A 26036-nucleotide genomic window follows, 5' to 3' on the forward strand; every position below is an offset into this window, starting at 1 on the left:
GTGTAGTTGTGGTTTGTGGGTTTGTCGAAAACGCTGAAATTAACTGCACTGGTTTCAATGCCACTGGCCATGCATTGGCAGCAGCCTCAAGGTACATCGTGTGTAATAAGTATGTAATTTGCAATTAGCCAGATAATGGGCGTCTACTTTGTAGTGTCTGTGAACTTGCGAATTAATAGTCACTGCTCATACACTTTATAATTAGTGAAAATAGTCACTAGGCGAAATCTAAACGCCTGAAAAGACATTTAACTATTTTCAACAGCTTCATTTACAACGAGAGATACTCTCACTCAGATTGTTTGTAGCAAGTTTAACTGCTTGTGAAAATTAGATAAACTATTAAAACGACCTTAAGGATTTATAAGTAAATAAATAATAATTACATTTTTATGAAATCTAAGATTCCAATTCTGTTATAAATATATATGTGCATATGTACAACTGTCTCATCTATATACTGGGAATAATGTATGTATGTATTTTTGATCAGATGGGCTTGGGTAGTTAGTTTGAGCGACAGCTAAACTGACTGTGGCATTTAATGATCGCGAAATTGCTTTTAAATTACTTCTCTGCTGACATTCAAGCAATTTAGCATGATTTTGCCGGATGCTTATCATTTTGGGGGTGCGCGTAGTTATAATTTAGATGTGGCATAAATCACAAAAGCTATCAGTGTCAAGGCTACGGGGATTTGAGGTTTTGAGTTGAGGTTTAGGGGGTTGAGATTTATTAAAATGCCTTTGAGTGCATTAATTCGATTTCATAGAATTTTCTTTGAACTGTATTCGCATAAGTGACTTCTATTATTATGTGCAAGAAATTAAAAACTCATACCCAATATTCAATACCGTCTTTTCAGGAATTAAATTGCTTATATTATAACAGCGCTTGATAACCTTTTTCTTATTTTTTTTGCGAGCACTAGAATATGCCTCATAGCACAATAAATGCATAATAAAACCAAAAACAGTTTACGGTTCATGTGAGCAATTACTTTATGCGATGCAGTCAAACGTGAATAGTTCGAAAGGACACAAGCAATAAATAAAAAAAATAATATAAAAAATCAATATAGAATGCACAGCATTTTTCCCCATAATTGATTAACTCCACAATTCCAGTAGACATATGTATGTTGGCTCGTTGAAGAATGAAAAGCGAGCAAACAGAATACATGAAAGATACATATTGTCCCTAAAATTTCGCACAACAATTGTCACGCTTTCAGCTGATTGTGTGTGTGTGCACAAAAAAATCTTTACGCAGCATTGGGCCAGCTGATAAAAATGCCCATAATACAAAATGAAATAGTAACCAGAATTTATTGTGTGTGATTTGCAGGAATTCATTTATTGTGGTTTAATGATGACCAGCACAGGCAAAAATATATACGAATAATTTATTTCGTTAATATTTGAAATTTGTGAAATTTTATTGAGCAAAATTGTTTCCAAGCAACCGTAAAATGACGAAAATAAATTTTAAATTTACCGCTTCTATTAAATAGATATACATATGTTATTTTCAGTGAATAATATATCATATTTTAAATTCATGAAAACATATTAATATTTTTAAAGTTAGTTTGACGTGCAATTATTTATTTATTTTCAATATTGGAATGCTTCCAAAATACTGCTACTAAAGCTGCGAACCACCAACTTATGTATTTATTTCGAACTTATGTTCAACTGGATTGCTTTCAATTGAATTCATAATTTGGTTTACGCATTTACAAGTTTTTCGTAGCATGAAATTTTTATAATTCAATCTAAGTAAAAAAAGGCTTTCATTATAATTATAATAACATTATAGGTATCTCTTATATAGAAAATGAAATAATATATTGCAGCAAGCAAACACTCTAGCCTGGACCATTCACGGTTCATTCTTCGGTGTGTTGCATACTTTCAGGCTGTCGCATATTTTACTTCTACTTCAACACAAAATAAACGCTAAGGTAAATCAATGTTAATAGCGCGACAAATCAAAAGGACAGCGGGGTGCTTTCTTGAAAAGCCACGCATCACTTAACTTAAAAATCACATGAAAACGCGTTAAAAACACATTAAATCACACATTATCAATATCATGTGTGGGTGGTGTATGGCAACATGCGGTGCCTTTGGTATAAGACGAACATAACGTTAAATCTGCGTAAGCCAAAGGCACAGGCTATGAGTCCCTATCCCTGCAGCATCCTCATCATCAACATAAACGGCTGTCATCGCCGTCATCGCATTTTAAATTTCAATTGTAACGTTTGCCGCTGTGCAAATCCGCCAATTTCATTCATTGAGGCGTGCATGTGAACGGTGCCACGCCTCAACACTCATGTTGCAGCCTGTTGTTGGATCATTCATGGCCCCTTGTGGTACGTGTAATAATTGCCCCATATGGCAGTGTTGAAACGGTAGCAAAGGCAACGGCAATGGCAAAGACGTCTTTTATTTATATACATACATTTTTTTTTAGTATTATTTTACATATTTTTTATTGGCATTTGCATATGGTGTACTGCTGGATGCTGCCTGTTACATGTGATTAAAGTCAATTGCAGTCGACTCGTAATCACCACATTTAATCAGACGAGAATTTATTGCAATCGTTTAACTCAACATTGTGTAAATCTGTTTGCAAAGTTTTCGGCAGAATAAAAACAACTCCAGATAAAAGCCCTTAAATGTGGCCGTAATTATGTTTGTTTCTGCGAAACAGGGCACACATCTGAGAGTTGCCAGCGATGCCAGTAATCGTAATCCGCTGTGAAAGCCAAAGTTGACATTCATTTGCCACAAGCAGGATGTGTGTGCGGTGTGTGCGAGTGGCAAGTTGTCTGCGCCAAGTCAAGTCAAACTAATTTCGAGCGAAGTCAACTCTCATGCAAAATTGAGTTTGTTATGCGCCAGGCACAAATAACACTCATTAGCCATAATGAGTTATACTCCTCGTTTCGGACTACATTTAGATGGGCTCTTTGGCAGCCATTATGCGGATGGTGTTTTTGTTTTTTATCGCCTGCCACTGAATCTGGTGCATAGTAAAGCGTAAAGTTTTGTAGTTATTAATATATACGAATGGGGCCGCTTTAAATAGATTCCAGACCCAAGATCCTGGCCTCGCCTGGCCCCCCTACCGCAAATTGTTTGACATTTGGCACTGGCACACTGGATGTCAAGCCTTCTACTTTTGGCAGCCGCCTGTTATTGTCACTTGCCAACAGCAGTAGCAGCAGTAGCAGCAGTTTCAGTTATTTTAGCCCAAGTTTTCCATCACAGGACTAACTTTTTGTTGTTAATTCGCTCAAGTTTCTCGAAAGTATTTACGTGCTCTCCCCCGAAAAAAGAAAATCCCGAGTCTGGGATCAAGACGCGGATAGATGTGGGCCGTATAACCAGGCAGGCGGACAGTATGGCAGTCGGCTACAAGTACCCGGAAAGTTTTACATGTTAATGGCATAGTTTAGGCAAATGTTTTCACTGCTACACAAGCCCCTCAACACATGCTACGCCTTAGGAAAATCCAAATAATCTTTGTACATATTTTGTGTATGTGGCTTTTGTACACACACACACACACACACACACACACTGTGTACTTTCCGCAAATATCTATACTTTATTAATTATCCTGAAAGTACATTAAAAAACGTACAGTTGTGTCTTATTATACTGTACTTTAATCACTTTTTTTGGACAGAATATTTATAAAATTAAGGATTGTGATTTTGTTTTCATTTGTTAGCTAATAGCTAAATTAGTTTAAAATACAATTTTAAAATTCATTGTGATTTTCGTTTTAGAAAAATATTTTAAAATTCAGTGTAACGTTTTTTTTTTGAGTGCACATCCTTTCATTTTAGTCAGAAATTAACTTTCACTCGTCTGAATGGTTTCAGACCACGACCACATAATGGGCCATTGCCATCGCCAATGGCTACGTTAAGTGACTTTCTTATGCCGGTTGTAAAATTTCTCGCTGTATATATGAACGTGTTGTGCATATGGACATATACACACACTAGTGAGTGTGTGTGTGTTTGTGTGTGGCATACGTAACTGCGGCTTAATATTTCTAGTCTATGAAAGCCCCTAGTAAATTGTTTGAGTACATTGCTGAACGCGAACGCCGACGGCTATTCCCAAGGTCATGTTTGGGAGTAGGGGTAGTTAACGAAAGAGTGATGGGGGTATAAAAGGTAGTTGGGAGGGTGGTTCTGAGTTGGAGATGACATCCAAGTCAGGCCGTTGACACAAAACTTTTCCGGGCAAATGCATAATTGCGTATTTTTCGAATTTTCCTTCAGATTTGACAATGTGCGCAAAAGTTTTTGGGTTGCGTCTGTCTGTCCGTCTGACTGTCATAAGGAAACTAATTTTATGCCAAAGTTGTAAACTACTTTTTGGGACGTCACAGGCGCGCCTCGACTTACAATATTCCGTGGGTAATTTAATTTCAAGATACAAAAAAAATCCTCCTTTTCAACATGTTGGCATCAATTTCAACACGTTCGAGGCACATGTCAGTAAGCATTTTCATGTCCAAGTTAAGCCTCATCAGGTGAAGTGCCCACTTGTGGCTGCCTCAGCAGTCACAGCAGACACTTGCAGCAAGTGTATTAACATTTTCCTTAACAACAAATTGCAGATGAGCAGCAACACTAGAAGGAGCAAATAAGAAAAAAAACTGCCAGCGGAATGAACTGCTGCGTTGCATGTAGCGAAAAGTACACTTAGAAAAACTTCTGAATAAACTTTATTTCTGCTGAATATGAAAAGCAAATGATTTGTTTCTATGCATTACATATTATATTCATTTATATTTAAGCTCAGATTTTATATAAATAATATTTAAAAACAAATAATAATAATTTAAAATATTTGTAACTCATAAATTGAATAATAAATAAATGAATTTTAAATTAAAATATTTTAAGCCACATTCAACGACAATTTTTATTTGTATTATGAGACATATTTGGTTGCAGTGTTTGTGTCGCTTGAGTTGTATAAGTTTTTGCAAACTAATAAAGTGACATTGCTGAAAATTTCCAGTAAGAGTTTGCATGACTTATACAGTTGGAGACCGACAGATAAAGACACCTAATGATGATGCTGCTGGTGCTGCTACTGATGCTAATGATGATGATGATGATGGTCTCGACTGAATGGCGACACAGTTGCAAGCTCAAATAAATGAAGCAAGTGGCAAAATATAATTTTGGACTGCCAGGCAGGCAGCTGAGTCTGCACTTTGCTCAGCAAGTCTGTCTGTCTGGCTTAAGCACAAAAGTAGTTTCATTGCTAATTTGTTGAGAACGAAAAAGAAGTGCGTCCGTCCCCCATCCCCGCCCCCATCAGCTTGTACAGCAATTTTTGCGCGGCTTCCCTTGATTAAAAATTAAAAGAGCTCTCATATTTTGTGAACGATTTAGGACCAGCACTCAAAATGAATTCAAGGAGCAAGTTGTGGCAGTGCCCGCTACGTGCTTTGCATTCATCAGAATGCGAGGATTCGTTCTCTAGTTCTAGTTTCGGGCGCGATATGTGAATGTGTTTCTCGCTGGGCTGCTATAAATTTAAATCAACTTAGAGACTGCCTGCCTGCCTGTGTCTGCTTCTACGTCAGCCGCTCAACAAATCGATTTTGGCCCCAGTTCACCCTGCTTGCGCTGACCCTTGGCCATAAATTGGTAGCTGGCTAGTTGGCCCTTTTTGCTCTGGGTTTTGCTATTTCACTTTAGATCAAGCAGCGCCTGGTCTGCTCGTCTTTTTTTTTTACAATGTTACAATGTTGGCTTTACAGATTCAACATGACTTAGTGTCGGACTTAAGCGCATTAGGCCGTTGCCAAAGCCCAGAAAGTCTTTTAATGTCTTATCTCTGTGCAAATAAATAAATAGACGAGCAGCAACAGCATAAAAAATGGAAAAGCATCAAAAAATAGACAACATCAGTTGCCCATTTTGAAATTTACATTTCCCTTACCCCCAAATAGCTGTTTGTTGCAGCAGTTAAACAGCAGTATGTGCATTAGCAAACTTTGCTTGCAAATCATACTGCTTACATATCAAATCTATCTTCTGTGTCCGGCTCACTAACTTCCGGCGCAACGGAAACACCAAGTTAATGCTAATCTGCTGAACGCTAAGAGGTTTCCGCTGCGCCATTGTTGAGAGTTAAACAAGTGAAGACCCAGCAGACAGTTTATTATTTGTATTTGTGTATTTGTATTGATGTGCATTCAGCTACAGCGCAGTAATGCAATCGACTAAGGCAATTACTTGCGCATCTGAATCAAGAGGGTGAACATTGAGTAAGCCAACTTGACAGTGGAGAAAAACGTGTCCACATGCATTCGCAGCATTCCACCTGCCATCGGTGCGCTCCACTTCAGTGAGCGCTCCACAAACAACATCAGGTTCCTCTTGAAACTCCGGTTCTGTGTTATCCAATTGCATCTGAAGGCCGCATAGTGAAGATTCCCAAAGCAAATTCCAATGTATGTGCCATAGTAGCAGATGGGAAATAGCTCCAGCATAATACCTAACGCATATAAGAAATAATATGCCTTTGTCATAGGATCGTTAAAGAAAAGTAACGCTCCCGCTACGCTAATACACAAATTCACGCCACTCACAGCGAATTGAATAAGCATGGGAAGTGACATAAGGGACTCATTTATCTGGAATAGCCTGCAATGCATAGAAGAGAGAACATTTGAACATTTGGGACAATAGATTTTGTTTGATATGTTACCCACTCTAGCAGACGCTTGTGATCTGTAATGCACGCCTCCAGTTGATCCTCAGGGTCCTCAGCATCATCAAATCCAACTTGCTCAAAGCGTTCGTAAAGCATCTTAATATGAGATGACATCAGACACAATACAGCGGCGGGGAAACAATCGTTCACATAATTTTGAAGCAGCAGATAAGAAATTCCAATAATTTGATACAAATGCGATAAAAAGTAGTTTCGATTTGATTTTTTCCAATCAAAAGGAAACCAGGCAGGATACATAAGAGCACGTTCTTCCTGAAAGAGAAATGCCAATTCGGCAGCAACTCCAATTGGCAGGTAGATGCCAATGAAGATATATACAATATTCCGTAGCTGAGTTGCCATTTGATTGTGGATGTTTCTCTGTGCCGTTCCTGTAACTCGGGAATCCAGTTGTTGTACAATTTTTTCGATTCGATGGATTTTGTTAAAGTTATAAGCGTATATAATGAACTTTGTCGTACAAGCCAAACAGGTAAGAAAAATTGTCAAGTTTCGGATATTGTCCGTGAGATTAGAGTTGCGGAAAAGACAAATTCCGATGTGCACCGGGTACCAAACTGTGACAACAAGATGCAAAATGACTTTATAAGTGGAGTAGAGTCTTTTCCAGCTTATGTCCTTAGGGTTTATTCCAAGTATTTTCCAGACGATCCAGTGACTCCTGAATAAACTCAAGCTGTTGACTTCCATGGTGTAGTTGTCGGTGCTCTGATTCGAATTATTCTGATTGAGCTTACCTGTGGTGGCAGCACTTTATATTCATTCTATGAAGGTTTCTTTAATTGCTAATGTAATTACATATTTATAAAAAGCGTTTGCGTGGTCCCATCAATTATTATACCCATAATAAAATATTATAGGGTATACTGAATCGATACAAATGTATGTAACATACAAAAGGCGACTTCTCTTATTCCATTATGTAAAATCGTTTCTGATCAGTATTAAATGTTTATTTAAAACGACTGCACAATTAATTATTTGTATTTGTGTATTTGTATTGAGATGCAATCGACTAAGGCAGTTACTTGCGCATCTGAATCAAGATAGTGAACATTGAGTAAGCAAACTTGAGAGTGGAGAAAAACGTGTCAATGTGGATTCGCAGCATTCCACCAGCCATCGGTGTGCTCCCCTTCAGTGAGCGCTCCACAAACAACATCAGCTTCTTCTTGAAACTCCGATTCTGTTTTATCCAATTGCATCTGAAGGCTGCATAGTGTAAGTTCCCAAAGCAAATCTGAATATCTGTGCCATAATAGCAGATGGGAAATAACTCTAGGATAATACCGGCCGCATAGAAGAAATAATATGCCTTTGTCATAGGATCGTTAAACAAAAATATCACTCCCGCTACGCTAATACACACATTCACGCCAGTCACAGCAAATTGAATAAGCATGGAAACTGAAATAAAGGTCTCAACAGTCTGGAATAGCCTGCAATCCATAGAAGGGAGAACATTTGAATATTTGGGACAATAGATTTTGTTTGATATGTTACCCACTCTAGCAGACGCTTGTGATCTGTAATGCACGCCTCCAGTTGATCCTCAGGGTCCTCAGCGTCATCGAATCCAACTTCCGCAAAGCGTTCGTAAAGCATCTTAATATGAGATGACATCAGACACAATACAGCGGCGGGGAAACAATCGTTCACAAAATTTTGAAGCAGCAGATAAGAAATTCCAATAATTTGATACATATGCGATAAGTAATAGTTTCGATTTGATTTTTTCCAATCAAAAGGAAACCAGGCAGGATACATAAGAGCACGTTCTTCCTGAAAGAGGAATGACAATTCGGCAGCAACTCCAATTGGGAGGTAGATGCCAATGAAGACATATACAATATTCCGTAGCTGAGTTGCCAGTTGATTGTGGATGTTTCTCTGTGCCGTTCCTATAACTCGGGAATCCAGTTGTTGTATAATTTCTTCGATTCGGTGGATTTTATTAAAGTTATAAGCGTATATAACGAACTTTACCGAACAAGCCAAACAGGTAAGAAATATTGTCAAGTTTCGGATATCGTCCGTGAGATTAGAGTTGCGGAAAAGACAAATTCCGAGGTGCACCGGGTACCAAACTGTGACAACAAGATGCAAAATGACTTTATAAGTGGAGTAGAGTCTTTTCCAGCTTATGTCCTTAGGGTTTATTCCAAGTATTTTCCAGACGATCCAGTGACTCCTGAATAAACTCAAGCTGTTGACTTCCATGGTGTAGTTGTCGGTGCTCTGATTCGAATTATTCTGATTGAGCTGACCTGTGGTGGCAGCACTTTATATTCATTCTATGAAGGTTTCTTTAATTGCTAATGTAATTACATAATTATAAAAAGGGCTTGCGTGGTCCCATCAATTATTATACCCAGAATAAAATATTATAGTATACTGAATCGATACAAATGTATGTAACATACAAAAGGCGACTTCTCTTATTCCATTATGTAAAATCGTTTCTGATCAGTATTAAATGTTTATTTAAAACGACTGCATAATTCATTATTTGTATTTGTATATTTGTATTGAGATGCAATCGACTAAGGCAGTTACTTGCGCATCTGAATCAAGATAGTGAACATTGAGTAAGCAAACTTGAGAGTGGAGAAAAACGTGTCAATGTGGATTCGCAGCATTCCACCAGCCATCGGTGTGCTCCCCTTCAGTGAGCGCTCCACAAACAACATCAGCTTCTTCTTGAAACTCCGGTTCTGTTTTATCCAATTGCATCTGAAGGCTGCATAGTGTAAGTTCCCAAAGCAAATCTGAATATCTGTGCCATAATAGCAGATGGGAAATATCTCTAAGATAATAGCGGCTGCACAGAAGAAATAATATGCCTTCATCATGGGATCGTTAAACAGAAATAACACTCCCGCTACGCTTATACACACATTCACTGCAGTCACAGCAAATTGAATAAGCGTGGGAACTGAAATAAAGGTCTCAACTGTCTGGAATAGCCTGCAATCCATAGAAGGGAGAACATTTGAACATTTGGGACAATAGATTTTGCTTGATATGTTACCCACTCTAGCAGACGCTTGTGATCTGTAATGCACGCCTCCAGTTGATCCTCAGGGTCCTCAGCGTCATCGAATCCAACTTCCGCAAAGCGTTCGTAAAGCATCTTAATATGAGATGACATCAGACACAATACAGCGGCGGGGAAACTATCGTTTACATAATTTTGAAGCAGCTGATAAGAAAGCCCAATAATTTGATACAAATGCGATAAGTAATAGTTTCGATTTGATTTTTTCCAATCAAAAGGAAACCAGGCAGGATACATAAGAGCACGTTCTTCCTGAAAGAGGAATGCCAATTCGGCAGCAACTCCAATTGGCAGATAGATGACAATGAAGACATATACAATATTCCGAAGCTGAGTTGCCAGTTGATTGTGGATGTTTTTCTGTGCCGTTCCTGTAACTCGGGAATCCAGTTGATGTATAATTTCTTCAATTCGGTGTATTTTGTTAAAGTTATAAGCGTATATTACGAACTTCACCGAACAAGACAAACAGATAAGAAATATTGTCAAGTTTCGGATATCGTCCGTGAGATTAGAGTTGCGGAAAAGACAAATTCCGAGGTGTATCGGGTACCAAATTGTTGAAAGAAGATACAAAATGACTTTATAAGCGGAGTAGAGTCTTTTCCAGTTTATGTCCTTAGAGTTTATTCCAAGTATTTTCCAGACGATCCAGTGACTCCTGAATAAACTCAAGCTGTTGACTTCCATGGTGTAGTTGTCGGTGCTCTGATTCGAATTATTCTGATTGAGCTGACCTGTGGTCGCAGCACTTTATATTCATTCTATGAAGGTTTCTTTAATTGCTAATGTAATTACGTAATTATAAAAAGGGCTGGCGTGGTCCCATAAATTATTCTACCCATAAAAAGATATTATGGGATTTAATGAATCGACACAAATATATGTAATATACAAGGGGCAACTTCTCCTATTCTATTATGTAAAATCGTCTCTGATCAGTATTAAAAGGACATGCTAATCACAGTCAGGGTTTCTTGTTTTGCGAACTGCTACTAATAGATAAACATAACACTTAAACGTATGTATTCAAATCTATGGTATCTCCAAGTCGAGCGTTTTTAATTGGGGCATAATCAGATGCTTTTATAAAAATTAATAATTTAAAACCTGAATTACATTTCGAGTTGGCCTGACCTGTGGCTCTAAAGGCACAAATAGGTTTTGAATTTTGTAGTTTATATACTGATGAAATAAACATTTTTAACGCATAGTTTAATCCAAGTAATTATGTCTATCTTAGGCATTGCATGCCCTTGCAGACCTTGATAAAGTATATTCTTGATCAGCATTACTCGCCGATGTGATATTGCAACATGATCAATGTAAAAGTTTTCACTGTAATAGGCAAAATAAAAAATAGGAAACAGGATATGTAGGAGTGCGAGCATATAAAGAAGAAACGCCAACTCGGCAGTAATGTTCATTTTTTGATTCGAATTGCTTCGATTAAGCTGTCCTAAAATGTCTCCACTTAATACAAGGTTCTGAAATAGCTGAATCCAATTGCAAAATAATTGCCGTTTGCAACGCAATTTATGTACTCAACCCTTTAAAATTGACCACTCGTACTTAATAATGTACTATGAAAAATTCATTTGTGAACTTAACTGCATTTTAATTGCCATGGCCATTAGGTGACGCATATACTCGTTAAAATCGGTTTGATTTATTAGAATAATTCGAAAATATTGATGACAATTTAAACTTAAAGACACAAAGCGATTCACTTATGGAAGTTTTCAAGCATGTTGTCATGAGAACTCTCTGCAAACAAAGTTGTTATTTTTTAAATTAACTTTATCATAATTTGGATAGTTGAAAATTCACAATTTGATATGATCGATAAAAATTAATTGAAATACGAAAGCAAATTTTAGACCACCAAACCCATTCCTTTAAAGTGCTTTGGTTTTATTTATGTATTAAAATGTTATTATTATTATATTGCAGATTAAACTTATCCAACAAGAGCAGCAGCGTTTCCCTAAGCTGTAAAAATATATTGAGAGCATATATGTGTGTCATGAGAGAATTTGTATCTTAATGGGTGATTTAGTAAATTCGTTTAAACAATTTAAATTTCAAATTTAACAAGAGGGAATCATTTTGTATCCTCATTTATTATTAAGCAATCTTAAGCTGGCCCAGATATTCCTTTTGCGCAGCTTTCAATTCTCGTTTTTCTCATATTAAAAGCTTCTGCATTTGATGAAAACGCTTTCCCAACTTACAAATCAAAGAGAGCACTGAAGCTGCATTTTTGAACGTGATGCATTATTGAGTATTGACATATATACAATAAGATTTTGTATGTCATCGCTGTGACCAGCAAGTTTTGATAACGACCCGACAATAAAACTGGAAGTTACTAAGGATTTTATTTTTTATAGCATAGGGAAAAGGGCAACTGCATAACTGCTGCGTGAGCTTAAATGATTGTCTGCATTTTAAATTATATATTTTTTTTTGCGCAATGAAAAAAAATGGTTTTCGCATTTGTATTATGATGGTGAACGATGAGAAGGCAATCTTGAAAATAGAAAGAATCTATTAACATGGATGAACAGCATTCCACCAGCCACTGCTTTAGTATTGGTCTGCTCTTAAAACTTATCTCTTTCAGTCATTAATGTGCAATACTATATACGAAGTTGACTTGGATTCGTTTATCTTCCTGTAGATACCTTCAAGTGGTTTTCAGACTGTTCGTTAATGAAACTCTTGAATAATGAATAATAACAATTGGTTTGTTCTTGTCCGACGTTTTGCTGCTGATTGAGCGATTCAGTGGCGTGTCGATTATTAAATACTTATTTTCAAATAGCTTTTAAATTGCCTCTATAAATTAAATAATTATAGGTACGCGTTCGCGTGGTCACATCAATTATAATAATGACAATTAACATACAGAGTGTAACGGCTTCGAATGAATAAAATGTATCTAATTGGATTCGTTAATAAACTTGATTCAGGACGCTGTTGCCTTCTTAATACGTTTAAATTATTCTCTTTACTTGCCGTTGCAGAAATCGGTTTGCCACTTCTGTAGAACACCCAAGGCAAAAACATAAAATAAGAGGATACTTAATGTCGAATAGCATTCATCTGTCATGATTAATGTCTACGAATTGAAATTGTACTGGCTTCAAGGAAGTTGAGTGTGTTTATGTGTTTTCTTTGTGTTTGAGATAATGCCTGATAAGACTTATTAATGATTTACTTTTGTAGTACGCGACTAGTATAAGACTGTAACATAACATCTGTAACGTAACATGCAACTATGCACTTAACATGTAATATCGATATCGATCGATATCGATTGTGTGATCAACAACTTGAAGCAGAAGACGATGTGAATCGTTTTGAATAAAGTTAAGTATGCAGACGAGTTTTAGAACAAATACAATTACTTTTGACTGACATGCTTTCATTTTAGAAAGTTAATTAAGCACTTTATTTCAAGCGTAAATTACAAAAAGGCTGTAATCCTACCATATTGCAAAACATTTGTAGCACAAAGTGCATATGTGAATGACAGACAGAATGATGTGGCATAATTGCAGGTTGAAATGTTACAAAATGACAAGAAATGTTTTTGATAATTAATACAGCTGACCTGTTTTCATTGTCAGCGGTTTGGTTGCGTGTCACATTTTGCAGTGCGTTGCGTAAAAACGAGCTACACAAATGAATTTTCATATATTGTCGATTCTGCATTCATTTTGACTTTGCTAATAATAAATCGAAACGGCCAAAACAGTTATGACGCTTTTAATAACTTCATGGTTGAATTTAAAAGTTGAACTATGCAGTTGGTTTCATCGAAATGGCGTTGATTGTTCATGCAATTAGCATGTTCCATACAACACACACACATTCACACACTTCCATAACAAGTGCGTTGTGTTGACCAAAAACATGTTGCGAATTTGCGGGCAGACCCATCAATTCTTGCGTACATAACACAATGGCAACTTGCCAGCTGCAACAATCAATAAGCTACACCAATTTCACAATTCGCATTTTCCGATTCCCTGAACGAGCTTTTAATTTGTGTGCCGTTGCATTTTCGATTATTTTTTGGGTATGCATCACGCTGGCCTTAAATGCTGCACAATTCAATTCAGAATCAAATTACTCGCGATGCTTTACGCTGTCCTCTGGTACCAAATTGTCTTTAAAATACTGCTATAATTAGCTTTAAAAAAAACGATCATAATGCAAAAACTAACACAGCCCACATATTTTAGCTAAGTGAAAAGATTGGAACATTAAAGAGGTATCTTAATTTATTTAAATTATAAATTGCTCTATTATTATTTGTTTCCTAAGCTTAATTCAAAAAATATGTTCTAAGTGATACATTTTATAGGCTGCAATGATGAAGAAAATTATGCAAGGCACATTTTATGGTTGAGCGGCTGCAAGGAACGTGGGAGCGTGCTGCAGTATGAATGGCCAACGGTGGAAAGCGCAGCAGCTGCCACAGCAAAATGAGCGCGACAACAATGTAATTATCATAATTAAAGGGCCGCCCCTGTTCTTGCCTGGCCTTGTGTCTAAACAGCACCCAAAAAAAAATAAAACTGTCACAGCCGCCACAAAATTTGCTATTATAAATTCAGCCACCGCCATCAACTACAACAAGTAAGAACGCCGTAGTCGAGTGAGCTTGACGACTACGCGATACCCTGAATCCAGATTTTAAATATATTATATTTTTATAGTTTTGCAGACAAATTTCTCTTTATAAAGCTTTGATTATCCTGCTACGCCTCGCGGTTGTTGGATCTACACGGACTATAAAGTGGGTCGGAGATGCTTCCTGCTTGCCTGGTACGGAACCATTTTTATCCATTTTGGATGGGTTCAGGGTATAAAAACAACACCAGCAACAAAGATGACAAAAACTCTGCAAATTGTGGGACAAGAGTCGCGCAGCGTGGCAGCTTCTGCCGATGCCGACTGCAGCTGACTGTATAATTGAGGTAGTTCCCTAATTGTGCAACGCTGCTCATTAATTGTGTCTGTAACGAAGCTCGTTTAGTAGTTTACAAGTCCCCTCGACCCCAGTCACCCCCCACTCCAACCTTCTTAGAGAGCTGCATCCCCTGTTACAAATTGCCAGCTGCAACACTTAACTCGATTGTGACATCCAGGCTGATTATATCATGCTTTAATTATTCCACTTGCAATGCGAGCTGAACTTGTGGCATTGTTATTGCAGCGATTTGCTGTTGACGCTGTGTGCAACTGAAATGCATTCTTATCAGTTCTTATCAGTGGGATCACTATTCACCACGCCGAACATTGCTCAACAGCTGTGCCTGTTGGCTCCCAAAAATCTGCGCATGCCTTGGAAGCAGAGCGAGAACATCGAATATTATTCTTAGTCGGCATCACAGAATGATTTTGATTTCAAGTAGTTAATTTCAGAGTCCAAACCATGTTAAAAAATTTATTTTTGCTGGTATTCGGTTCAGTTTGAGCTTTAAAAAGTATTTTAACCCACAATTATGTTTTAAAATTTAAATGGAACATTAATCTAGATGCCAATCGATTGTCAATAATGTATTGCTTTCGAAAATTGTATCAGTTTTTATAAAGTTATGGCAGAAAAAGAAATTTGGATCGGTTTCCAAGTGGATTTTTTGGAATGTGCCTGTCAATCCAAACATATTTTTTACAATTTAATTGCAGTATTATTCTTCATGCAATAACATAAATATTATGGAATTTTTTGTATTATATTTAAAAAAAAGATATATAATTATTAAAGCCACCGCCATGCCAATGCACGCAACAGTTTACTTGTAAGCCATTAACTTCTTATCAGTGGCCAATAACATCGCACTTCCAGTTTAATCAAAAACATCGCAGGACAAATATCAAGCGAGAGAGAGAGTGAGAGAGAGGAAGAGAGAGAGAGAGAGATGTCACAATCTGACGAACACACTAACCTGCCTCAATAAAAACAGTCCGTGCTTTCACTTTTAGCCCATTCAGGCATCGGCTGCTGCTCCACAGACCCACATGGTGAAGCCGAGCGTCTCCTCGTTCAGGCTCGTGTTTGCCGTGGTGAATTTCCGTGCACGGCTTTTGCCGCGAACGAATCTCAGACATGGATTTTAACCAACGATTCGCAGTACGTTTTGGAACGCGTCGCGTCGTGGTTGTGTGATACTCGAGCCAGCCATCGGGAGTCCAGCGTTCAACTCACAGTGGGCCAGAGGCTCAGACCCTCACAGACCGACGAGCAACAAAGGCGCGAGATTTGAAAATCAAACCTGAGTGCACAAGTGAATGATTCAAAATAAATAAGTGAATATTTACAAAAAAATAAATGAATAAAATATAAAACATGTGTGAAATATAAATGGCGATGACAATGCCTAAAGATCGAGCATAAAAATAGTTGTATTATAGTTTTATGTCAATCTGAGAAATAAATAATTTAATGGGGTTTTAAACAACTGCGGCAGAGGTAAGTTACTGTGTTTTGATAACAGTTTATATCTGTTTCAAAAATTTAAGAAGCTCAGCTTTAAGAGCCTTAAGTCTCTTTTAAGTTCCATAAAATATTTGACGATTAAAGCAACACGCAGAATCAATCACATCAAATAAATACTTTAAATTAGAAAAAAAAACGCAAAAAATCAGATAAGTAAACATATGTGGCACTTTAACTTTGTTAAGCTCTTCACTGTTGATTGAACAATTTACATACGCAAACAGTGTCAGCAAGTGGAATTTGCAGCTAAAAGTGAATCGATGTTTTTGTTTTTTTTTTTTTGTGTAGAGTCCCATAAATGCAGACATTCGACATGCAGGATCGTATGAGTAATGCAATTATTATGCATCCGCTGATGCCAATTCAATTGAACAAGGATCAGCGTGTGGAGCCAAAGAACTCATAATAAAATAATATCCTGCGAATGGCAGTTGAGCTTAACCCCATTCAACCCAACTCACTGAGCTGCACAGCTTTAACGTAGCGTGTAAGTGCGCTGTTGTTGTTCTCTCTTTTTGTGGCCGTTGCTGCTGCACGTTGCCACGGCCAGCCGCCCCCATTTCACGCCCCCAGCAACAGCATCTCAATAGTGGTTTTTATAGGGTAGACATGTTTTGGTTCAATTTAATTGAGAGCGCATAAGCTGCAGCATGTGGCATAAACCTAATATAATTCGAAGAAACTTTAAGAATATGCAGGACATTCTAAATAAGATTACAGCATTACCCTCAACTATATACATTCTTACAGGAATTGTAAATTGTTATTATAAATGCTCTGCCAAGCTAAGAAAAATATGTTCACACATATATTTTGTATTAAACTGAATATTGTACAATTGGTCAAATTTAGTTTACGTTTTAAATTTCTTAACTAAATTCTGAAATGTGGAAAATTGTCAACGTTCTTTTTTGGTTGATGCTTTTAAAGCAATTTTATTTTAAAGTAGAGATATAAGCATTAAAGATGTAACTATGGGATTAATTTATGCATATATGTATAAATATTGATATATTGCTATCTTTGGCTAGATTTATTTATTCAAATTCCATCTGTTTGGGCTGCTTTTTAAAGTGTTCACTTAAAGTGTATATAAATTGCAAATAATTTGCATACATCCGTCTGGGTGTGTGTTTTTTGTTGGTATGAATGCTTTTGGGTCGAAGTAAATTCCATTATACGTCACGTAATTTTTCGGATACACTTCTAAAGTGATGCTCAAAGAGCACAATTGCGTTTGCCAATTGCCAGTTGCACTTTATGCCACCCCCGAAAGTATAAAGGAAAATGCCACGGCCAGAAAAAATGAGACCGCAGAGAGTTAATTTTCAAGAAGCAGGCAAGACAGATCTGGGCACACAGCTCGAGCGTGCCAAGTCAATTAATTAACAGGGCCAGACGCAGAAAGGCGTCCAGAAAACACAGCCAGAAAGTCAGCGAAAGCAAAAGCGAAAGCATTAAAGTCAGATCTTAACAGTCGGAGACAGACTCAGGGGCAGACGGAGTGGGAGAGTCAGAGTCCTAGACGCAGCAGGCAATAGAAACAGAAAAGAAAAATGCCTCATACGAGAGAGGCATTGGCCCCATGCCTCCGGTTAAAGTTGGGCTCTGTCTAGGGGCTTATATGTATGCATTGGTGGCTGAGGCTCTGGGGGGCCACAATGGGCGCCAGACGAAGTGTGAAATTGTATTTGGCTGCCGTTGAGTGCGTTTTTCAAACTTTTGCCCACATTTTTTGGCTACGCATTCTCCGCCGTTGTTAGGTAAATTAATTAAACTCTTTTTGTTTGCTCAAAATTACAATTAACGCCTAATTAATTTCGCAAATTTCTTTCATCAGTCGTCGCTCTCTCCTCCCAGCTCCCTCCCGCTCCACTCCACCGCTCCCATCGCTTTCGTTCAGGACTATCATGCTTTGCTGGGCTGCAAAAGAAAAATTAGCGACCAGGCAACAAGGAAACCGGAAATGGACATATTTAATGCCATTAAGGGGATTTGTCTAACTGTGTGTTTAATAAGAGTGCGATTGTGCGTTAGTGTGGGTGTGTGTGTTTATGTGTGTGTGTGTGTGTATACATAAGTATGCTCATAAGTTAAAACGAACATTCTCACAGAATAAATAATTATACGCTTCATTCGACTTAATTGCATCCGCCGCTGATTCTGATTATGCTTTTAACTGCGAGCGTTTTGTTGCACGCACAAATGCGAATGTGAATTTGACTGTGAACGATGCGGCACCTATGCTTAATCACGAGTCTCATTTGTGCACCCCTTCCACCCAACACACACAGTAATTTACATACAACTAGGGCAACTGCAACCAGCTAATGAGTTAAAAGTGCGCTTCTGCTGTTTGCATGCTAATTTAGTCAAATTTATGCAAATGACTGCACTTTCTAGTCGACCTATTCAAATGCATTTGCAACGCAATTGCCGCCTTTCCGAACAATGCTTGCCACCTTGCCCCCCGTCAAACAGCATTGGGAACAACAACAAACAGCTTCGAAGAAGCTAACAAGAAAATGCCGGAACTGTAGTGGCTCCCACTTGGCACTTGTTTTGCTCTTAGAATTTCGTTGTTATTTATTGTATGCCAAGAAAATGAAAGTTTTATGCAGAGCCAGTGCTGGCCAGTGCTCAGCTTTTGGCATTTGGATATGCTTTAATATGCTTCAATTTGCCCGGCCATTTCAGAAAAAAAAGTTGTTTTAGTTGGCAACACACACAGTGCAGACTCCTGGGGCTATTGCGATTATTTAACTGGTTCTCAGCTGGGCTGTCAAGTTGGCAAAGTTGTTGTTGATTTTGCTTTATGTTTGGTTTTTGTTCGGTGTCAGGGTGAGGTGAGAGAAAATTTGCATAATTATTTCATAACTACCTAATCGCCAAACAGAATTATGTATACGCCGTGTGGTCGCTTAATTTAATTATTGTTTTATGTAAGCGCCTCAAATTGCTTACATAAGCAAATGTAATTAAAACTGGGTTAAATCGGTGCATCCATATGGAGTGTAGGCAAATGTTGAATTCCATTCAATTCTTCACAAGTGTTTCGCAATTAACTTAATGCACACTAATTAAGGATGCGAGTGGAAACTTGGCCCGAGTCACCACCCACCATCCACCATCCACCATGCAATTGTTGGAATAATAATTTAAGCGCAACTTCTGTGCAGATTACAGAACAACAGCCATCAAATAAATAGCAGGCTTATGCGCCTCGTGTTTGTATAGTTCTTCGTATTGTATTTACGCTTTTTAATTAAATACAAATAAAACATGGCGTGTTAGGAACACACTGATTATACTTTGCAAATGCAATTAATTAACAACTGTTCATGGCTCATTTGGGCTAGAATGATTACCTGAATTGGAAACGATGCCGCAAGGCAATCAATCTAATTGACGCTGCTACTCCAGTTCGCCTAGATCCCACAGCGACCAATTAAAAATCGAAATTTCAGTTAAATAGAGTCACAGCGATAAGTGGAGGTCAGCCATTTGGCCAACTGGTCACGCCCCCACGATTACTAAACGATTTAGTTATTTTGTCACCAAGTTAAGCACACACCCTTCAATATATTACAAACACCCACTAAACGCTCAGTTTAAGGCACACGCACAATGCACAACACGCTATAACCCCATAAATATATATTTATATATATATAAGTATATATTTTGTTTGTGGGTGGATATATGTGGGTGTCCTTCACAGTCAATTAGTTATGAGTGCTGCGTGTTAATCATTAATTAACTTGCTTGATTGTGGCTTGACGAACATATCTATTATTAAACAGTCTTAACGAGCTTAATGCCCAAAATGATTGACAGCCATCCGCCAGGAGTTATCCATCTTATATACTTTGACTTTTGCCCTGGTTTTCAATACGTCTAAGCACATCAAAGTAGATTAAATCATCAAATTTTCAATTGTATTTTTGTTGCACTTACTGTATTTTTTTTTTTTAATTTTTCTTAATTTTTAAGTTTCATATGGCATCCATATTCTGGGGATATTTTGATTAAAGTAGTTAATTTGTAATTCATTCATTCATTGATTTACAATCGTTGACAGCCTTAAGAACTTCGAAATGTGGGAATTCTCGACTGTAATTTACTCTGTATCCACAATATTAATTGAAACCCTTTTTTTTATTACGAGAGTGCCAACAGGAAGTCATCCGTAGTTGAGTAAACCAAAATTGGTTGGGTAATATATTTCAAAATAACATTTCATATAAAAATCAAAATACGCTTTTAGCATTTGAAAGCAGAGGCCGAAAAGGGAAACATTGATTCCAGGAATTTGTCCTTTTTACTGAAATTAAACTGTCATCGCGTTGATTTGGACGTCTATTCAATCTTGCCGACGGCCTTTTGAAGTTTTTCAGATAAATGTCGTTATTGCTGCTGTTTTTTCTCTCTTTTTTTTTTTGTCTGTTTGAAATGATTTTTTTTTTGCGTCTTTCTCTCTGATTACGTTGATTTCGTTCTTGGCGCAGGTGATTTGGGTTCAGTTGAGTTTATTTATGGCGCAGTGCTTTTATGGTCGCACCTTGATTGAACATCAAGGAGAAAGCAACAGTTTCCCTCAGACTTATGAAAACAAAGGGCCAACTAGTTTCATTGCTCCCTCCACTCAAATGACAACGATAAAGTAAATTGTTACGGTTGCTCTGCACTACGGACCGCAACTTGTTTGTCCAAGTGTCGTTCCCAAGTTTTGATGCAAGGGTTTCCGCCGGTACACTTGGAAAAAACAAGTGCCCATAAGCATTTAAAGATCGCTAGACTTTAGCGCCAAGGACAGCTCACCTCATGTGCATATCTAGAACTGAAGTCATAGCTTCTTACAACTTAAGGATAAATTATTGCTAAATTAGATTAAATTCATAATTATTAAACACAAATATTAATCGATACCACAATAGTGTCTTATACAATTTTACAGTGAATGATTATTCGCAATCGAAACCTTCTTGAACTTCAAACACATTTTCTGCTTTTCAGGGTAATTTTGATTACAGATCTAGTTTGTAAATACCAGCAGTGATTATTTTTCAGAATGTATCTTTGCAAGAGTGAGGTACGGCGACAGTTGTCTGTTTGAGCACCCAAGTTTTCGGCTTACCAAACGGACCAGAAACTGCAGCTTTGTCTGGCTCGACTGCTAAACTGTGATCTGGTGCTGCTTTCGAAGCGTGTAATTTATCCCTTATGCCTTTAAAGCCTTGGCCGTCAAGTGTCAAGGTTGAGACCACAGACGGCAACATCTCAAACTTTTACATATTGTGTGTGTGTGTAAACGTATGGTTTGCATTCTATTGTATTGTGCCAGCACAAAGGCCGACAATAAACGTGACGCGACCGTTCCACCGACGCTCGACTAACTGACAACTCGTGCGTGTTTTACTGAGGCGGTGGTGCTGTAGTCCTGTGCTGACAATAGGGGCCCTCAGGCCAAAAAAAAAAAAAACAAAAAACTCTGAGCAGAGTTTGGCGCGGTGGCAATGAAGCAGTTACGACCCCGTTCCCCTTCGCTTACCCTCTGTGACCCACACGATATGATTGCTGCTCAGTCATTTCTTGTGTGTGTGTGTGTGTGTGTGTGCACATCATACACGTGCATGTCCATTGTGCGGCTCTCATTGCCAGTGTTGTTATATTATTTAATGTTTGCCTTTCAGAATAATGCGTCTGTTGTCGACGACGACGACGACGAGCAGCACTGTTTATTTTATGTGTGCTTATTGTCGCCAGAATTTCGGCCTGATGGCTCAACATTTTGCTGCAGCTTGTGTTAATTTACGACATGACCAGCAATAAAAGTAAAACCTAATGGCCAAAACCCCCGTGGACTGTCATGAGTATATAGCATCAACTCTTATCCCATCGGCTGCCAGTTAATGTACTGCATATTTGTATGTCGATGGGTCGGTTGCGTTTGACAGTATCGCAAGGTGACATGCTCGCTAGAGCGCTTATGAATATTCAATTTTGTATATCCACTCGTACTCGTACACACACGTGAACTTACACACACTCTCAAATCCACTCGCTGGAACGCTTAAAACACAGCAGGCGTGTTTCATGTTCAAGGCTTGATTCTCCCCTGTCGCGAGCATTGATTGACGTGAGCAGGAAATTGAGGAAATTAAAATGTATGCTGCATACTTTTAGGCTTCGCGGTTTAAGATTGACATCAAAACAGTCCTGCGGTAGAATTTAACGAATTCCCCACGAATAAAAACCAATTAACCAATTGGATTTTATTATTAAGACATGACAAAAGCACACACACACACACACACACACACACACACACAAACACATAAAAGCTCGTCAAACTCTAAACAGCAATGTCATAAATCACGCCAGACCACTGAATATGTATTCGTAAGCGAGGGGAAGTGTTATTGATGAGCGTTTAACTTTGGTGATATAAGCTGTGTGTGCTTTAAAATTTCATGTTGCAGTCAAGTCCAAAAATGCTGGCGTCATCGCAAAATCACACACATCCACCAACAAGTCCACACACAGTCAAGTTTGTGTACATATGTTTGTGTGTGTTTCTTGGACTTCTTGTAGTCCTTTGTATTGTTTGCCGATAATTTACTTAATAGTTCCAGTTGAGACTTTGTTTGTGTTTACGCGCGCTATTTAGTTTTATTTTCATCGCATAAACACATACGTATACACACATACATTCACACACACACGCACACATACACACACGCATTCAAGGAGACCGGCGGCCATTTTGCATATTGCGGATTGGCCTTAAATATAAAATGGCAGCCCGCTTGCCTGATGAATGCCGGATTCTTGGTTTTGGCTTAGAAGGATTTGGCAGACGAATAAGCGTATCTGGTCTGGTCAATAAAGTGCGACGTCATGTTTTATATTAGCTCTTGTTATTGAGGCACGCCGGGTGCCATAAATTAAGTCAAATTCCATTTGACTGGCTTCTGTAAACTTTTCTGCCCTCGCTGTTGTCATTTATGACTACACGCTTTTACCATTAAGAGTTTTGTTTTTATTTTTTTTTCAGCAACTTGAAAACATTTGACAAACTAACGTTGCAATTCACAAAAACTACAGCCAAGCTATCATGGCGTATGAGTTATGTAGCTGGCTGCATGTATTTTCGTTGTCTGGCATAGATTTATAGCCTCAGAAAATGTCTGACAACTTAGTCAATCCTAAAAACTATATTAAAAATATAAGAAATAATTTGTTGAAAGATATAATAATATTTGCACCAGCATCGGCAGCTTGTCGCTTTAAATTCCATTTAATATCATCATCTGTGCATACTACAAGAACATCATGCAAATTGAAGGCTTTAGTCACATTCATGGTGGTTAGTGGCCTCGCCTCTGCATCCGTCCTTTAGTCATAATGAGACATTAGGATATTGCATTTGACAGCAACCGCAAAATGCTTTGACAGCGCTACAAAATTGAAGCTTACATTTTATGAAAATTATGCGCATAATAAATAACCAGCGGTTGTGGTTTTTCGGCCTCTTTCTCTCTCTTTCTCTCTCTTTCTCTCTCTCTCTCTCTCTCGCTCTACACTTATCTATATATTTGTTTTGACATTTTCAAATCAAAATTGAATTAATTATTGCGGTGGTGTACCACAAAAAATATATATTCCACAATTACGTAGATAAAATATTTATGAAAAGGCCTATTTAAAACATTAATTCGAGTATTTTGCCTAAAACAATAATACTTTGAAAGTATTGCAGCACCTTGCATTTGCTTTTCTTGTATTAATTTGGGAATTAAGCCACAAAAGCTGAATAAATAGCAGCAAATTTTGCGAAATAAAAAATGTAACAGAACGATAGGATAAAAAGATAGCTTTTTCCCTTAATACTGTATCCTCATTGCCCTAAGAAAAGCAGCTTACATTAAAACGTCGCCGCTTATAGTTTTATCGCTGTACAACAACGGTCATACAAATAGCACAAGAGAAGAAAAAATTGCCTTAATGGTTTCCACAATTTGGCATGCAACTGTTTATTGTCTTCCTACACTTAATTTAAAGCCATTATGCGTTCGGTTATCTTTGGTACGTGGGTTACAATTTATGATTTTAAGTATTCCCAGAAATAGCATATGTTGTTAATGCGGGTTATTATGTAAAAGCACAGATGGGGCAATTATATGTTGCTGTTCTTGATGTTGATGAGGCAAGAAACAGGTGCACAGCATAACAGCCCACAGTTGTTTATTTTAAGTCAAAGCCGAAGACGAAGTCGAAGCCAAAGCCAAAGCCCTTGGGCTATGCCTTTGAGCTGAATAATTGAATGTATATATGTCGCACTTACAACTAATGAACATCGACACGTGCCATTTAGCGGGCCATGCCGCAGAATTGGCCGTTGCCCACGCAACGCCCGCAAATTTAGGCAATAGCTGGAGTAGAGAAGTACACGTGTGTGTGTGTGTAGCCAGGGGGAGCATGTGGAGAAAGGGGTGCAGAGTTTGCTTGTATTGGCGCGTTGGTTGGCTGGTTGGCTGGTTGGCTGGCTGCCGCTGCTTACTAATGCCCGTAGTAAATATCAGTTGAAATAAACAGCTTACCTTTGGCTTAGGCAATGGTTCTGATTTGGGAAACTGCTCTATTTTATTGCCATTGCGCGTTTAGCATGTGGCACTTTTGCGCTTGCCAGTCGCCAGTCGCCAGTCTCCAGTCTCCAGTCGCCAGTTGCTGGTGCCAGACTCCCGTTTGCTTGTTGTTGTGTGCTCGCAATTTATGCGCTCACGTATAAATAGAATTGATTTTGCTTAAGCATCGCATATTTTACCTGCACCCAGTGATTTAATGCCTGGCGACATAATCTGCCATTTGGCGCTCGGCTTCGCTGGCGTCACGTACAACTTCGCACACATCATCAGCATCAGCACCAGCATCACTTTGCTTCTTATCCCTGTGCCCATGCCTGTTCCCGTACTCGTGCCGTGCCGTACCGGTGAGCTCTGTATAAATCCAAATCCATTTTCACCGAATTCCATTACATGCGTGCGCCTGTAACAGGAGAACAGAGCACAAGACGCCCAAAAGTATGCTATTTCGGTTTTCTCGGTACTAAACAAAAGCAATTATGTAGAAACAATATCTCAGTCTCGACACGCTCCTCTTAAGTGAATTGTGCGCGTTGAATCAATTGTTTATTTTTTTTTCTCTCTTATCAGGCCCTCCATCAGAATAAACCAGATAATTTTTTTATATATATATATATAAATTCATCTACATATGACGAGTCTGTTTTGCACAACAATTTTTCAGCAATTTTCCGCATACTTTACTTTCAACAGTTGTATAATGATTGATGCATAAGGCTGGCTTTGAACTTTTGCGAGCATATTAAATATGCATTTCACGTTGCTCACAAGCTTCATCCAAATGCCAAACTAAGGGAATACAAATGACGCACGAATAATCAGGCAAACAAATATGTATCCATAAATACCCAGACTCATACGCATTTCTCGTAATCACCTAGCAATCAAATGAAAGCTAAGTTAAACCCATATTTTACATATAGAATATATATATGCCAATATTACACATTTTCTAACATCAAAAGCTTGATTAAGTGGGACCTCTCCATCCATATCTCAGACTCTCTGTCTGTGCCTCTCTCCCTTTC

General features: G+C 38.1%; 4 protein-coding genes across 5 annotated transcripts in view; 1 reads left to right on the forward strand and 3 right to left on the reverse strand.

Moving 5' to 3' along the window:
- Positions 1-6211: 6211 nt before the first annotated feature.
- Positions 6212-7514, reverse strand: LOC6561224 (odorant receptor 59a). 2 transcript variants are annotated; one of them, XM_043215820.1, is made up of 3 exons: positions 6769-7481; positions 6646-6700; positions 6413-6551 (listed from the first exon to the last, which is right to left on the reverse strand). In XM_043215820.1, the coding sequence occupies exons 1-3, from the start codon at positions 7479-7481 to the stop codon at positions 6453-6455; spliced, it is 867 nt and encodes a 288-aa protein (XP_043071755.1). In that variant the 3' UTR covers positions 6413-6452. The 2 variants fall into 2 exon arrangements, with proteins under 2 accessions (XP_001986199.1, XP_043071755.1); XM_001986163.2 differs by having other exon boundaries at positions 6212-6700; positions 6769-7514.
- Positions 7515-7815: 301 nt separating this feature from the next.
- On the reverse strand, positions 7816-9011 carry LOC6561266 (odorant receptor 59a). The gene is made up of 2 exons (XM_001986164.2): positions 8299-9011; positions 7816-8230 (listed from the first exon to the last, which is right to left on the reverse strand). Exons 1-2 carry the CDS (start codon positions 9009-9011, stop codon positions 7816-7818), a joined length of 1128 nt encoding a protein of 375 aa, XP_001986200.2.
- A 332-nt stretch (positions 9012-9343) lies between these two features.
- Positions 9344-25398, reverse strand: LOC6571943 (odorant receptor 59a). Its single transcript, XM_043215488.1, has 5 exons — positions 25191-25398; positions 13021-13047; positions 12142-12164; positions 9827-10581; positions 9344-9758 (listed from the first exon to the last, which is right to left on the reverse strand). The coding sequence occupies exons 1-5, from the start codon at positions 25396-25398 to the stop codon at positions 9344-9346; spliced, it is 1428 nt and encodes a 475-aa protein (XP_043071423.1).
- LOC6561036 overlaps positions 16035-26036 on the forward strand; it is a 52053-nt gene continuing 42051 nt past the window's right edge. Inside the window, exon 1 of the mRNA XM_032735057.1 lies at positions 16035-16336. The gene's annotated coding sequence lies outside the window, so the exon portion shown is untranslated. The remainder of the gene's footprint in view (positions 16337-26036) is intronic.

This window comes from Drosophila grimshawi, unplaced genomic scaffold (assembly GCF_018153295.1).
Source record: "Drosophila grimshawi isolate 15287-2541.00 unplaced genomic scaffold, ASM1815329v1 contig_1367, whole genome shotgun sequence".
NCBI classification, from domain to species: Eukaryota; Metazoa; Arthropoda; class Insecta; order Diptera; family Drosophilidae; genus Drosophila; species Drosophila grimshawi.

Coding starts and splice junctions, on each gene's coding strand:
- LOC6561266 (XM_001986164.2), bottom strand. CDS start 9,011: ATGGAAGTCAACAGCTTGAGTTTATTCAGGAGTCACTGGATCGTCTGG. Junction 8,231..8,298: donor GATCACAAGCGTCTGCTAGA/GTGGGTAACATA, acceptor TATGGATTGCAG/GCTATTCCAGACTGTTGAGA.
- LOC6571943 (XM_043215488.1), bottom strand. CDS start 25,398: ATGGAATTCGGTGAAAATGGATTTGGATTTATACAGAGCTCACCGGTA. Junction 13,048..25,190: donor CATTAAATCACTGGGTGCAG/GTAAAATATGCG, acceptor AAGTCTTATCAG/GCATTATCTCAAACACAAAG. Junction 12,165..13,020: donor CTCAAACACAAAGAAAACAC/ATAAACACACTC, acceptor CACAGCGATGAC/ATACAAAATCTTATTGTATA.
- LOC6561224 (XM_001986163.2), bottom strand. CDS start 7,481: ATGGAAGTCAACAGCTTGAGTTTATTCAGGAGTCACTGGATCGTCTGG. Junction 6,701..6,768: donor GATCACAAGCGTCTGCTAGA/GTGGGTAACATA, acceptor TATGCATTGCAG/GCTATTCCAGATAAATGAGT.